The 16,914-nt window shown below is 35.1% G+C and overlaps 1 protein-coding gene across 3 annotated transcripts; it reads right to left on the bottom strand.

Moving 5' to 3' along the window:
- Window positions 1-7,894: 7,894 nt before the first annotated feature.
- Window positions 7,895-16,767, bottom strand: LOC126713115 (uncharacterized). 3 transcript variants are annotated; one of them, XM_050412764.1, is made up of 3 exons: window positions 16,497-16,767; window positions 15,466-15,513; window positions 7,895-11,276 (listed from the first exon to the last, which is right to left on the bottom strand). In XM_050412764.1, exon 3 carries the CDS (start codon window positions 10,921-10,923, stop codon window positions 8,230-8,232), a length of 2,694 nt encoding a protein of 897 aa, XP_050268721.1. In that variant the 5' UTR covers window positions 10,924-11,276; window positions 15,466-15,513; window positions 16,497-16,767; the 3' UTR covers window positions 7,895-8,229. The 3 variants fall into 3 exon arrangements, with proteins under 3 accessions (XP_050268721.1, XP_050268722.1, XP_050268720.1); XM_050412765.1 differs by lacking the exon at window positions 15,466-15,513 and adding an exon at window positions 16,221-16,339; XM_050412763.1 differs by lacking the exon at window positions 15,466-15,513.
- Between the last annotated feature and the right edge of the window lie 147 nt (window positions 16,768-16,914).

Raw genomic sequence — 16,914 nt, forward strand, 5'->3', positions numbered from 1 at the left:
CTTAACTATGTGTTTATAAGTTATTGGGCACCCTTCCCTTGTAAGTTGGTTTTCAAGGATGAATTCTACTCATGAGTTTATAACAATACGGGTTCACTTCACACGAGTTGAAGTGGGAAGCAGTTTATCAAGGGGTCGTACCTCCTTGATTTGGAAAACAAAAATAAAATTTTATTAAAAAAATCTAGTAATAAAAAGAGTAATGGTACATCTCAAGACCTAAATTTTCTTTTAATATATCTTTAATTTTTATTTTTATTTTTTTAATATGAATCAATGATTGAGGTCGGTGACTGGGGGTTGTTGAATTAAAAAAATAAACATGGGGTTGGTGTAATTGCTAATTAATGAGTGAGTCCAATATGACCGGACCACAGACACGCATCCTATCAACGACAAAATGATACATAAACATAATACTAAAATAATAAGATAAACGAAAAGAAATATAGATGAGTATGGAATGGAATCCACAAACAAAAGGGTTTTATTAGTGTGCAGGTGTTTAAATTGGCTTTTATAGTAGTATTTTGTTTTGTAGCATCATGTTCATACCCTCATCCGCATGCAAAAGTACATGCCAGCTTTTAGGCTTTTGATTTTTGTATTGTTTATTTGTTTACCCTGTCGAAAAGATGGTGATTTCATCAATGGGATATTCTAGTAGGTTCGGTACTTTATTAGCTTCTACGTACATATACATATGTTTTAATGTATGTATTGTCTGAATTTGATGTATTTAATGTCACTCAAAGATTGATTATCAAAAAAAAAATGTCACTCAAGATCTCCTCTCCTATATTATATATATATGATGAATAGCAACGTATATAGTGACTCATTAATGCTTCTTTGACTAATGACAATGATGATCAACTTTTGGATTATGGCGTAATAAACTATATAACCAAAAACCAAAAAAAACAAAACAAAACAAAAATTGTGGTGTGTAGTAGGAGTTGTCATTGGCTAAGGAAGGTTAACAACAATGCACTTACTAGTAGCAATTAATTTTAAATTTTTTTTTGACAAAGTAGCAATTAATTAAGATGACTCAAATTCAAATCTAAAGTTTTGTTAGCCCAAGATGTGACCGCTAGAACAACGTTGGTAGCTCTAAATAATTTGCTAGTGGTTCATAAATGTCTACAGTAATGTAGGTGTGGGGTCTATTGGATTCTCAAAAAAAAAAAAAAAGTGTGGGGTCTATTATTATTTGTATTAAAAGTAATATTAATGTATAAATATTAAATAGAAAAGAAATTATAATCTCTTATTAAAATTAGGAAAGTAACAAAGTCAAAAGTAACATCACTCACTATTGACACATGTATAGAGGAGAGGACGTCCTTGACTATTAACAGTATCCAAAATTACAGCTGATATTCTACCTTTGAAATTGAAAGGCCAAATTTGCCAAATAATATATATATATATATATATATATATATATATTATATTTGACAGTATAGGATAGAAGATCATTTAAATAATCAGTAATTGCAAACTCTGTATTTGATTTTTCCCCTTTTGAATTAAGTATAGATCAATATACTCATCAACTTGTCCAAGGCTCTTGCCATTGCATGCAGATATTTTTCATCCGGTCATCTTTTGTTTGGTATGGTTTATTAGTTATTTATGACTTGTTTCCTATATATATATATATATATATATATGAAAAAAAAAATTATTTATGACTTATTCAATTTATTTGGTTTATATACAAGTTTTTTAAATTTCTATTTATTGTAAGATATAAATATACATTTATTGAACTTAGTAACTTCACCTCTTTTTTAATTTGGGGAAGGGGGGGGGAGGGAGGGGGGAGAGGAATTTATTTGTGAACACAAGTAACTAAGGCCTCGTTTGGGAGGAGTGAATGGAATGGAAAGAAATGAAAATAATCATTTTAGAATATTCTTCTAAGGTTATGCTTGGGAGGAGAGAATGGAATGGAATTGAATGGAAAAAATATTTTTAGAATATTCTTCTCTCCCCCTTGTTTGAGAGTTTTAACGGAGAGAATGGAAAGTTCATTCCCTTATTTGTGAGTTTAGGTGAGAGGGAATAGAATGGTTAAGAGGGAATACTCATTCCCTCCTAAGCCCTCAAAATCTCAAATTTTTGTTCCCCCCAAATTGAGAGGAATAGGAGGGAATGAATTTAGGTTTAATGAAAATTTTATTGAAATTCCTAAATTACCCCTTGAATATTAGCCCTCTTTATTCTCAACCAGCTGTACCAATAATTTTTTTTGGCGAAACTATAGTATTGGTCTCTCAAGTTTATTCTGTGTGCGTAATTGGTCTCTCAAGTTTGAAGCATGCGCAATTAGTCCCTCAAGTTTTCAAATGAGTAATATAAATCCTTTTACTAACTGTCATTAACGGTATTACTTATGTGGCTAACGAAACAATGACTTGACATTTTATTTTAATGACGTGACATATTTTTAATTAAAAAATTACAAACTAAAATTACACGCAAGCTCTTCACGCACTCCTCCACGGCTCCACTCACCAATTGTAATCGTCACAGAAAAAGGTGACGCTTATATGCCGTCGGCCACGGCCCCGACACTCTCTTCTCAATGGCAGCCCCAGCACCAACCACATTTACCGTTATGCCCCTAACCCTCTCTTCGCTCACCAAGCCCTTGAAATACAGCCGACAGCCTAAAACACTCTGAGTCCGGGATGTTGTGGATATCGACGGCGAGTTCTTGATCGTGGATCTGACGGTCAAGATCCTCCTTCAATTTCCTCATCTCTACTTCAAATTAGTAATTTGAAGAAAGGTCAAGAATTCCGTGAAAGATCAAGAATTAACAACTTAAATAAATTTCCCAATGAAGAAGATATACTACCAGTAAGGTTATTACCTGACATATACAAATACCTCAGTGTACTCAATCCACCGAGCAACGGAGGGATCGACCCAGTAACTGAGCTAGACCTTAGATCGAGCACTTGAAGTGCATTAAGTCTTTGGCCGAACCAGTTAGGAATAGGCCCTAGAAGCGAAAACCCAGAAGCGTTGAAAGACACCAAGCTTGCCCATTTGGCCAAAGAGTCCACAGTGAACTATTGATTTAGAATCCCAAAACGACTTCGTCTCAACCCAGACACGTTGATTTCAGTGACCCGACTTTTATTGCACGGCTAAGGCTTGTTGTTCCCTCTCTCCCCTTCTCTGTCTTGTGGCTGGGGGTTTTTTTATTTTATTTTATTTTTAATGTCGTGGCTGGGTGTTTACAATCAGTAGAAAATAGTTTTTAATTTGGTAAATAATGTTTCTCACGTGTAATTTTAGTTTGTAATATTTTAATTAAAAATATGCCACATCATTAAAATAAAATAACAAGTCATTATTCCGTTAGTCACATAAGTAACACCGTTAATGGCAGTTAGTAAAAGGACTTATATTGCTCATTTTCAAAACTTGAGGGACCAATTGCACACGCTTCAAACTTAAGGGACCAATTGTGCATACAGAATAAACTTGAGGGACCAATACTGTAGTTTTTGCTCTCTCTTTGCCGCTCCTTTCTCACGCTGCTGCAGCCATACCCAACTATGAGTTTTTCAATTGTTTTGATTTCATTGATTTATTGGTACTATTAAAAAGTTTTTCAATTGAACTATATTCATGCATAGCCGAAATGTATGACTCCATAGACAATAAACGGAAGCATGCCGTATGGCTTGATCAACAAAGTCAAAGATATGCAATTCAGCATCTAACTTGCATGAAGAAACACAACACTCATGCATTAAATGTTGCATGGATTGCTTGGCCACTATTGTTGACTTCCTTAACAATAGAAGTCTCTCATGTGCTAAAATTTCTGATATTTTGGCTGAACATCTAACTATAAATAGATGTGAGCAAGAGATAGTTCCTGCGTGAGACGGATAGATAGAAAAGAACTTCTTCTGTGTGCACCAGAGTTAGGAAGTTAAAGTGTATTGCAATTTGTCTAAATATAATAGGGTGTTCTTTACGACATAAAAATATATATAACTTGTTTTTTAGTTACAATAAAATTTTCTTTTTTTCCTTAAACTAGAATTATTTTAGTTTTATATCAGAAAATTGATATGTTAATAGTTCTATACCTCTAGTCTTAGCTTGATGCAATCTATTCACCTTGAAAAACTATATTGTAATTTAATAATCTAACACAGACCCAATTGTAGCTAACTAGTTTCACATCATCCACTAAATACTAAACATTTCAAAGCAATTATAAGTTCTCATTGATTATTTTTTATGTTCTTTAAAATGAGGGGTATAATAGTAATGTTATTATAAAATGATTACATTTCATTTCTTCCAATGTCATTTCCAAACGGTGTTACTTACTTTCCATTCAATTCCTTTATTTTATAACATTCAAACAAGATTTTTAAATTCCATTCATTTTCCTACTAAATTCATTCCATTTCTTTAATGATCATTCAATTCCATTCCTTTATAAACTCCCAAGCAGAACCTGAGAGTTGTCCTTTCGGGACACTTAAACAGTAGATTCAATGTATAAATTTACAAATTTCGAGAAAAAACAGTAGATTTAATGGATTTGAAGGATATACCATAAATTTGAAATTTCGGAGTTCCATCTATCATATAACCGGTTTACAATCTTTTTGACTTTTAAAGAATGTATCATAAAAAGAAAATGGAACATAGGTTTTTTTTTTTTTTTTGTCAAAAAGATAATGCATTAAAAGAAAACTTAAGGGATAGAAAGTGGAATCGTTTGTCTAAAATAGTAGGGAAACTATATATATATATACCAACTAGAAGTCAAACACTGCACTCAGAGCTACACTCAAAAAACTCAAGACTATTATTCGGATACAAGCATAGGCACGAGTAAGTAAGCGGGTTAAATAATAAAAACCAGTCGGCATGCATAAATAATTGTCCTTTCTGATCTACATCTGACTACATTAAAGGCTCCATGAGCCAAAATTCATATTGTACGGAAGTTCTAATTTGTCCTTCCCTCACCAAATGGTCCGCCATCATAATAGTTATTTTTGTTCACTGTTTGAACAATCTTTTTTTCTTTTTCTTTTTTTGATAAAGACTGTTTGAACCATCTTTTCTATTGACTCACAGTATTCTAAATATCAAGCCAAGACGGATTCATTTTTAACTTTTCCTATCAATTTTTCAACAAGTTGTTGTTTGAGGAATTGGACTGGGAAAGGGGTTTGGATTAAGGTTGTGTTTGGTTCAATGTAAAATATTTTTCGAAAATGTTATTTTCGAAAAAGGAAAATATTTTCAAGTGTTAGGTTGCATTATGAAAATTGTTCTAGAAAATATTTTCATGTGTTTGGTAATATTTTGAAAATGCTATTTTCCACCACCACCCACACAAAACCCACCACCACACAACAGGAAAACCACCAAAACACCACCACCCACACCACCACAACAACAAAAAAAAATCAGAGATCAAAGAGAGAGTAAAAAATCAAAATCACACAGAAACGTAGATTAGTTCGTGGGTCGATCAAAATCACACAAAAAATCAAAATCACAGAGAGAGAGAGAGATCGGTTTGTAGGTTCGTGGCGCGAAGGCTCTGGGTTGCCGGCGAAGTCGAAGGCTCGTGAGTCGAAGGCTCTGGTCGAAGATCGGTTCGTGGGTTCGTAGATCGGTGGGTCGAAGGCTCTGGGTCGAAGATCGGTTCGTGGGTTCATAGATTGGTTCGTAGATCGGCAAAGTCGAAGGCATGATCTGGGCTCTGGGTTCGTGGCATGATCTGGGCTTTGGGTTCGCCGGCGAAGTCGAAGGCGTGATCTGGGCTCTCTCTCTCTCTCTCTCTCTCTCTCTCTCTTTGCGCGTGAGTCCAGAAATGGTTTGAATTGAAAATTTTGACTGAAACTAATTTCCGGGTCAAAGCCATTAAAACGGTCAACTGAAAATTTATTTTCCATGCGCAACCAAACACCTGCATTTACGGAAAAGCATTTCCGGAAGTGATTTGAAGTCAAAACAAACACAGCCTAAGTTCAGTGTCCAATGACACTAGATCCTTTAAAATTGTGACACATGTTCATTTTTAGACATATGTCACCATCCCAACGAGTTCAGTGCACTGGAAGCACTGGATTCAAACTGCTCCAGAGGGAAAGGAAGGCATTCCATGTAAATGTAATTATTAATATTATAATAAATGATTAAAATGCATGAGAGTTTATAAGTTTATAATAAATACTTTCCAAAAAAAAAAAAACCTAGATAACTTCAATACAAGGACAACTTCCTAGGTCTTTACATCACCCAATAATAATTTATTAAATTATATACTATCAAATACAAATAAGACTTCATAAATAACTTTGACTAAACAATAAAAACAAATAAAAGATAATTGGACGCTCAAAAAATTGACACATTTCACCTACTACATAAGTGTCACATAAGTTGTCAATATACTTTTGCATCACCATCAATTTGCGCTCTGATGAGCTCCTCATATCGCTTTGACTCCACCGAGGGACCGTGTCAACCTCAATAGCCACCAATTGACATCTATGATTGTTACTTGGTGTCGGCTGCTCCACCCACCACCCGATGGGTTTTGCTTGGTGGATGTTTTGCCCAAAACCAACCAATTGCAACCTAAGAAAGGAATGCCAAAGCGTGAAAACTAAACCCAGGACTAAAAAGGTCAAAAGCATTCACATCCCATCATCATGTGAAAATTAGCCAAATTTTGAAAGGGGATTTTTTTTTTTTTTTAATTTTAGCTTCATACTTTTGAAATACATCTCACCTCCTGCTCTCTTTCATTTTACTATTCCATAAAAAATATATATATTCTTTCTTTACTAGGTTCATATTTGTGCTAGTAGAAATTTCAAAATTCCAAATCCAATCCAAATATTGTGTAACCATACAATCTTCAGAAAAATTCAACATTGTAATAACATATAATCAATCTATTTTTTATATTGAAATACGTCCTCTGCTTCTAAAAATAGAGAGTGTGTGAATGTTCATGTTATTCCAAAATATAGAGCCTCTGTGAAAACTTTTTTTTCTTGGAACTATTATCCAAGAAAACAAACAAAACCTAATAGACTAAACTAGTGAGCAAAAGGCTTAAAAAAATAAAAAATAAAATAAAAAAGAAGAAGAAGAAGAAGAAGAAGGAAAAATCATATTTATGACATCCACTAACCTCAAATATGTCACAACATATAGGAAAACTCTTCTAAAAAAAAAAAATATATATATATATATATATAGGAAAACACAAACAAATCAAAGGAGCCCATTTCAAGCACCCAGTTGTGCGATTGCATTGTGTTCTAAACGTAATCGAAAATAAGATAATCCTATCAAAGATTTGAGAATTTTCTTTTTTCTTATTATTTGTTGCCCCCGAGTTTTCTCAAGAACCAAATAGAGAGAAATCATTTGAAGTGAGGCATCTTTGAGTAATGGAAATTTACAAATATAGACAGATTAAAAACAAAAAAGAGATTGCCAACTGAGATATGATCTAAGGAGGAGCTTGCCTCGATCTAATTCTTCTTCTTCTAAAATCTGAAATGCAAAGTTGTAACTAGCCCGATGTATGTGGATTTTTGTGTGTGAATAGCTACAATTTGACCCCAAAAGAAAAAAAATGGTATGAAGGACCAGGTGTGGATGGTCAAAATCAAAACTTAAAAATTTATTTTACGGTGAAGCAAGTAGATTAGCAAGACAAAATATTCAGCTAGAGCCTGGAAGTAAAAAATAATCCAACAAAGATAAATTGCCAACAAAATTGTTTAGGAAAAAAAATAAAACCTCTGTGATAATGTTAACTAGATGCATGTAAACTGCTCCATTCATTTAGGAGGAGGTGATAATCATATTGTCAATGGTAACTATATGATTAAAGTGATTTGCATATTTGTTAAATAAATATTTGACATGTACAAAAGCCTTTTATACAACCCAAGTTGCAACGGATAAAATGACAATAAAATAGAAAGGGCAAAGAATTTTTTTATATATATAATAATAAAAAACACTAATATTCTCCAATCATATTTTGTGGAAGCCTGTCTGACTCCATGTAGCTACGGCAGTCAGGTTAAACAATTGAGCTACAGCAGCCAATAATGTCTTCTTCAGCTCAAACTTTGGCACTAAGAATCATCTGATTATGGAAGCCAAAGCCGTCAAAACATAGTGCCAAGAAGTCACCTATCTATAGCTAAGCTGATGAGAGTCCCATCCCCCATCTGGTTCCCGCCTCTTCATGGATGTGGCAGATAAATGAACTTGTTGGAAAGACTTGACTGGCTCTTCACGTACTGAATTACTTACAGGGATAAACATTTGTCTGGCGCTTTCTCCTCTGCTTCCATTCTCTGAAGAATTAGCTATGCCATTTAGATCAAAACTCGGCCTCATAGTTGAAATGTCACTACGGCCTGGTCCACCAGGAACACTCATGATATGTGGAGCACCTGACAAGGCAGAAAGAGCACCAGAACCTATAATTTGTGGGATGACAGTGGTTCCACGTGGGTCTGTTACGTATGGGAAGAAATTGGGAGGGTACAAAGTTGAGGATAGGCCATTGTTGGGGTCAAAGCAGAATCCATTGTTATAGAGGAAAGCATGAGGTGGTGCTGGGGGTGGCTGTGCATAAGTTGGCTTGTGTTGCAATGGATATACCCTCTGCATTTCTTCATTTGAGGGAAGCATATTGGAAACAGATACCTGAAGGGGTTTGGCATGAACATGAGTAAAGTCATGCAAAGAACTAAAACCTGATGGATACCCAGTGCCAACACTTCTAGAGTACGGTTGTCTTGCAATGCCCATTAATGAAACTGCAGGATCATCATATGATGCACTGTTTCTTAATTCTTGTGTGCCTTGACCTGGATGTCGAGCATCGATGCATGCATCAGCAGATGTCAGGTTGTCATTTAAATCAAAATCCCTAACAGAGTGTCCTGATAATGAAGCTGGTGGAGACAATCGACAACTGCTGTCATCATTTTCACTTGCACAATTGAGATCGAAATGGAATGTTCTTGCTCGTGTAGAACTGACTTCCACAGAAGACTCTTCAGAAGCTAAACTTGACTGGGCTTGGACACATTTTTCTGTAAGCAATTCCATGTCCAAATCAGCCCCTACAGCAGCAACATTGAGGTCAATGCCTTTAACCTGTAACTGTATAGAGCTGTCATTATTATCATTGGCCAATGGTGATTTATTCCTATTGAAATTCCTGGAAAGAGAAATTGTTCGGAAAGCACTAGGAGCAGATCCCCTCCAACCTCCTAGACAGTGTGATTGAGGCATAGGTAAGGATATAGAAATTCCAGGTTTAGCCAAAACAGGAACTGGCCTCATCACATTATTTGAATGGTGCAAAATAGTTTCTTTGACTGAGAGTTCAGGGTATTCAGCTTCATTGGTCAAGATATTTTCATTAAGATCAATTCCAAATAGAGTAGTCTGGTCACTGGCAGTTACATTTTCAGGTTTTGTAGTCATATCAGATGATTCATGACCATGATGACCAGCGTCAGATCCATATATCATCCTGGGACCCATGACACGTGATGGCTGTTTGACTTCTAAACACAACCCTTCATTTCTTGTCGACATTTCTGGATCCCCCACCTCTTTAATGGTATAACGACTATCACAGTTACCTTGATCATTGCAAAACTGGATTTTGCTTCCAGTTTCTGTTAAGCAGTCTTTTTTATTTGAATCTGCAGAATCAACAGAGCTCATATGAACTGCCTCACCATTTTTCTCTTGTACAGAAGAGGAACTCTCTGAGAGCTCCCTATATGTACCAACTTCCCTCTCCACTTCTCTTGCAACTCTCTGAGCCACCTCCAGTGCATCATCCAGATCATAACAAGGCTGTGCTTTATCTTGAATAGAAATTTCAATAACTTTCCTCTTAAGCATGTCAGGAGTTGGAAGATCAATATCATCCACAGTACAAGAATTATGGTCTGAAATCACCCCCAGCACCTTATTACCATCACTTGCTCTGACATGAACAAGTTCTGAAGCCTTAATTGCATTTTGCTGTTTTCCAGATTGGAAGATTGTAGCATCCAGAACATCTTTGGAAGCTTGAGCTGCCATACCCACAGCTAAAATTCGGAGTGCAGGCTCTTTGAGATTATTTTTGAAGTCAGAACAAGTGGAAGTGTCCATGGCACTGGTTTTACTATGTGTACATGACTTAACATCGACAGAAGTTACTTGAAAGCTGTCATTTGAAGAAGCTGGAATACTGATGTGTGTTGAGTTAGAAGATGAAGACTCAGTTTTATATGGTTTATCATGGAAAGATGCCTGCATCACAGACTTCAATCCACTTTCACCAGCATTTGACCAATACCCACTCATTCTCCCATCCACTGACTCATTATTGTCCTTGCCAAGGGGTTGTCCACTGTCTGAGCTAATATCGCTCTTCATGGAGATGTTCTTTGTAGAAGCATTTCCTTCAGGGGAAAGTGCTGATACTTCACCCTGCTTCAGATTCCCCTTGACTTCAAGTCTGTTACCATTGGATATTACTGCAGAAGTTCCTTCAGCATGATTTTCTTTCTCAAGTACTGAATCTTTCATTGTGGAAATAACAGAAGATGGTGCGCTCAAATCATCTGCATTTTCTCTGGAACAAGAAGTGGAAGAGATTGAATAATTCCTTTCCATTTCTGGCAGTTTATCAGCTTTGCCACCACTGATTTCATGGTCTTGTTTTTGTACACCAGCATTTCCATTAATACATGTTCCACAGCAATCAGATAAGCTGTTTGCCTCCCCAAAACAATTGTGTTCTTTGGGAGAACAGAGGTGCCTGACATCATTCATCAATGCACTTGGTTTTAGATCATGCTGGTCCATAGGTACCCTGATGTGATGCCTTGACAACAGGATTTTGCGATCATCAACGTCACAGAAGTAATTATGTGCTATCAAGAGATCGTTGGAATAAGCTCTCCAGACATTTCAATCCACCTACTGCTGTCAGCTACCAAGCTACAGGCATACCAAGAAGAATGACAAGTGGTGAACAGCTTTAATAGTTACTTGGAAGCATGTGATTCTGCTGCATCATGGAATCTTGGCAGCCTAGAGAGATCAGCAAGTCCATTGGTCATTAAAACTGGGTGATTGAAAACTGCAACTACTCCACAGCATGATACTTTTAAGTTTGGTAAATTGAATACCAATCTAGCAATGTACAACTCTACTGCCTGCAAGAACATTTATTATAGGTTAGTTACCTTAAAAACTTTTTTTTGGGATAAGTGGGTACCTTAAAAACATTATGGAACTTTCATATCTAGAACACAAAAGAATATAGATGCTGAACTACAAGGCAAACATCTACGGGCTTATTATGGTCTATGGGGAACTTTTATTTCAGTATCTACGCATCAATGAAATAAAGATTGCCAGCTTAGCAGCACTCTAGCTATGCCAAAGGACTTCATTTCATTATCAGCTCCTTCACTCCAAAGGCCTTCATTTCATCCTTGAAAAATGATGTTTTATGTTGTATATGCTGTTTGCAAATAATGTGTTCATTGGTGACAGGAATATGGGTCAATGCAATGAACTAAAGCTGGTAAGAAAGATTCAGGTCAAAATATTTCATAGTTTATCTGAGCAACCAGAACAATTGAACATTAAAATTGAAAGATAGGAAAATAAAGGATATGACCTAGGAGTCAACACCTAGGCCTAGCTAGGAGTCCGCATCAAGCAAGAAAACCGCTAGGAGTCAAGCACCTAGGGTGGAACTGGAATCGACACCAGACCAAAGAAACCAAAAGGCCATTTTTTTCATTCATCAAAATCTTAAATCATCTCCAAAAGGACTACAATAGGTTGCTTATATAGGGAGAAGTAAACCCCAATTCTAATTGGCGTAGGAAACCCAATAAACTACTATCTTAAAACATAAAAATACAACTGAATTACAAACATGAATGATACTAAATTAAAATAAAAGTCTTCTTATGTCTTCTGCATCATTATCGCCATACTATTTTGACCAAAAGTTTCATTTATCAAATAATAAATATTAATTCCAGGAACCAGCTTCATACAGTCAAAAGAAGAAGAAACTATATCCATGTGGTCATTTTCTTCACTAGTTCCATGGGTATTGGACCAAATGGCATCTCCTCCTCCTTCAAACACAGGTGGAGGTTGACGTCATGGCTTCAAATCCAAACAAGTGGTGAATGATTTCATGTCTATAGCTTTTGTTTTTATTCTAATCCTAATTGTGTCTTCTAGATTAGGATCATTAATTGAAATAAAGTAATTTGGCTTGATATTAAACCAAACTATTCCATTAACAAGACCCCCCCCCCCCCCCCCCCCCACCCCCACCCCCCAAAAAAAAGGCTACCAACCGGCAACTTAAATATTACATGTCTGATTTGTCAAAAATCCGAATTAGCAAGTAAAGGAGAAAAAAGCCAATTGTGCTGGGATCTGAAAAGGCTAGAAAGCTGGTTTTCTCATTAAATGAATCAACAATAAACATGCTCCGACAGGCTCAATAAACCAAGAACAAACATAGGCACCTTTCATAGAGTACAAACATGGATACGTACTGCATATTCATGTTTTTAATGAAAAGAAACGTGTAGAAACAAAATACCAACTGGATTTTGTCATATAAACTGAAAAGACAAAGTTTAGCTACAAATTGGTTGTAGCAACCTTACTCGATATCTTTTTATTGGAGGTGAATTTTGACAAAACCACCATTGAATTACATTTCTTCTTATATCCTCCATTCTTGTAAAATTTCTAAAAATTAAAGATCAATAACTATGTCATCAAGAAATAGTTTAAATTGCAAGTTTTTGTAGTTTGAAAATATGCATAAAATATAATCTTATAGATTATATAGTAAATAATATCCGATTAGCACAAAATTTGACAGTGTATTAAGAGCGTAAAGAACATACAATTCAATAGTTAGATTTTCAAAATATGTAATAATATTAATGATATTGAGTAGGGTTATAGCCTTAAGCTACAACCAATTTTATAGCTAAACTTTGTCCAAACTGAAAAGGTATGCTGAGGAAGAAATGCACATTCATAACATATTTCTTAGAAACTTCCATGATTAGGTCATACAAGACATGCAAACATCAAATGAGTTATATATTCACAATGAACATATAGTACATGAACACTTTACCCCATGGTTTAGGGAAAAGAGAATGGACTATATGACAATTCATTTGTGGAATGTATAGACAAAGACATTTCAACATCCAGATGCACACATGCAATTGATACATGAATAGAGTCATATGTAATGTAGATTACACCGTGTTAACTTCAGACTAAGATATATAAACCTTCCAAGCTCTAATAATTTGACTGGGTATGTTGAGGAAGAAATGCACATTCATAACACACTTCTTTGAAACTTCCATGATTAGGTCATACAGACACCCAAACTTCAAATGAGTTAGATGGAACTATTGTAATTTTTTTAATATAAATTACAGTAATTGGTAAAATATGGTATCACTAGTCATGATCCAATAGGTTTCATCATAACAAGGTCAGAATGAAGTAAAATGGAATGAGATTCTCAAAATAATTTAGTTTCCTCTATCTACATATTTCTTGATAAATAATAAAAGTTTTTTTTTAATAAAAAGAGCCCCTCAGTATACAAGAAACATACTTTGAGTCTTATAATGCCAAATGAAAGCAAGCAAACTTTAAAAAAAAAAAAAAAAAAAAAAAAAAAAAGGGAACGGTTGGGTAACAAAGCCATCTCATACACACCCTTAAAAGAAACAACTTCAACTCTGGAAGAGGCCTCTCTACACCTTCAAACGCTTTATATAGTTACACTCCTTCCAAATCAACCACATCAGACATAATGGTACTGCACACCAAACATCACTAATACCCCTTCTAGCAAACTGGAACATGCCAACACATCAAGGGACCACATCTCACCATCATAATCATAGTGGAGGAGCAAATGATCAATACTCTCCTCAGCCTTCTTACACATGTAACACCACTCAATCACATATACCTTACGATGGTGTAAATTATCAATCATGAGAATCTTACCCAGAGCAGCAGTCCAAGTAAACAAGGCAACCTTGAGCGATACTTGGACCCTCCATCTACTCTTTCAGGGAAGAGACTCAATCAATATAAACCCTAATTTGTAATAATTAATTAACTTCCAATCCTATGTGGCCTTAATACAGAGCGTTAATACTCCATTCCATCTATCAGGCCCTTGAAATGGTCTTTAGAATCTAAAATCAAGGTCTCTTTTCATATCAATCAGTAAGGAACCATTTATTTGCCTACTGCTGCAATTACAGAGAAGCTTTAAGTACAATAAATAGAATAAAAATATTGCTCCTAATTTAAGAATAAATAACAAGAGTACAAGACCATGCAATATCAATGAAATGCTGTGCTCCAATCAAGATTTTCTGTCTTAGCCTAAAAGTCAGATGCACAGCCCTATTCAACGATTGTAAACGCTTAATTTCCTCAATAGGTCCTAATTTAACCATAAAAATAACACCACAGGCTTTAATTAAAGAAAATTTCTTTAATGTAATTATGTAAAAAAATTAGACCAAATAATGGTATCAATAACAATTTTAATAACCCCACACACACAAAAGTTAAAATTATTTATAACATAACTGTCTGACAAACTTTGTAGAGCTAATATGCTAGAAATAATCTTTCTGCCCCTCTCACATTGTACCATAGCAGCGACAAAGCATTAAAACAACAGCATGTACATGCTTGTTTATACTATCATCTGCAAAAGCAATGTTTGTTTGCATACTTAAGTTTTGGGCATCTATTTCCATTTTAGTTAGAATCAATAAATGATTCCAAGGAAAACCAAACAATCCTAGAGAAGCGTTGAAAAGAAGGTGAAGAATCAAGGAGCAGCAGTCATACATCAAGAAATTTGCTATACATCACAGAGCAGCAGTCATACATCAGGAGCCGATCTAAGTGTTCCCCTAAGGCACACACCCAGAAACCATAAACTCAACTAAAAGAACACTCAAAGGCCTTTACAACTTAATATTTTGCCTTATGATACTATGCATATTTCAGACAACAAGAGACAAAAACTTAAGAGGCACACTAAGACAATGTATAGCACAATATAGAAACAATTATACAAATTTTTACCATCTGAACTCGATCTGTTTAACTCCCTGTGGAAGATGTTTCCAATACTCATTTTAATAAATTTTTTTCTAAAAAAAAAAAAAAAAAAAGGGAAGGTACTGTAGTTCATCGTAAATACCCCCTATTTACGATAACAATCAGAAGCACATGCTCATGTGTAGACTTCCTCAATTAATTTCCATCTAAACGGAAATGAAAATATGAACACATTACCTACGTAATTACCCCCATAAACTTTGTATATCGCTGAGCCTTTGCAACCTGCCTTCACCATATTTGCATTTATCAAAAGTTGAAACGAGACTACATAATACTAGAAGCAATTTAGAGAGACATTAAGCTATAATTAAAGTCTCATATTGTCCTAAGAACACAACTAACTCAATAGAAAAGCCTTAAAGAGTAGGAAACACTCTGAGAATAAAGAATCTAATTCATGAAACAAAAAAGAACAAACAACATAGCTTTTGTCTGCATTTGTCAGATGCAGGGAAAAAAAAACCTATTGATTTCCTCTAATTAGAAGCAATTCATGTCTTCGTATCAAATGAAGCATAAAGGGTATTATTAACCACGAAAAAATAATAAGCAAACATTACATAAAAATTGAAAACAAATCAAAATTGGTATTATTCAGTGTAACCATGTGCAATTTCAAAGCACATAATAAATATTATTAAAAAAAAAAAAAAAAAAAAAACCCTGAAAACAAGAGAAGCTCTAAATCCCAATTGAAAAAGCACAGGGTAAGACACTGTACTCATGAAACAACTCAACCGAGTAAAATTCAAAATATCCCAATGCTCCTAATAGTGGGTGAGTAAATGCAGGAGTGGATAGAGATCAAAATGTCACATTCATTATTCAAACACCCAATGAAACAAACAACTTAATAGAGTAAAACCCAACTTTTCTTTAATCATTTCAAATTCTTTACAAGCAAACTAAAACCAAAGAAATCATCAGACCTAATAGTGGATTCTGCGCCCTTTTCTTTTTTTCTGAACAACCAAACAGTAAGGCTACCATGGAATGCTGCCAAATATAGAATCTCTAGAAAACCAAGCTCAAATGGGTATGCATACACCTTCACAGTCATTCAGATTCACAGTTCAAAGAAAACCTCCAAACCCCAAAAGAGTAGAAAAATCCCAGTGAGCAAGTAAATACAAAAAAAGAGCAAAAGACAACAAAAAAAAATGACAGCTGACAGAATAAACAAAGAAAAAAGCAAAGAAATTGACCTGTATCGTATCGTATGGATTATGGAAGGGAAGAAAACGAGGCTTTGTGGGGTTTCTGGTGGTGGCGCAGCCAGAGAGAGAGAGAGAGAAAAAGAGAGACAATCACGATTACAAATAGAGAAATGTTATGAGAGAGAAAAAAGAAAGGTGAGAAAGAATAAAAAAGACTTTTTCTGGGTTGTGTTGTGGGTGTCACTCACTGCTAAATACTCCTTGCAAAGTCCAACCAATCAAAGGAATCCCCCACACTTTTCTCTCTCCTAACCCCAAGAGAAAGGCAGCCACCGAGTGACTGTGACTGTTGAGTGAAAATGCAAACTCATCACGACTCAATTTTAACATACGCACCATTTTTTTTTTTTTTTTCCAAAGAAAAAACATACGCACCATTTTGCTAACCGATGTTGAAAGGAAATTT

The sequence above is a fragment of the Quercus robur genome, chromosome 2 (assembly GCF_932294415.1).
Source record: "Quercus robur chromosome 2, dhQueRobu3.1, whole genome shotgun sequence".
Lineage (NCBI taxonomy): Eukaryota > Viridiplantae > Streptophyta > Magnoliopsida > Fagales > Fagaceae > Quercus > Quercus robur.

What these genes read in the sequence shown, in the direction of transcription:
- LOC126713115 (XM_050412763.1), bottom strand. Translation starts at nt 10,923, where the DNA reads ATGGACCAGCATGATCTAAAACCAAGTGCATTGATGAATGATGTCAGG.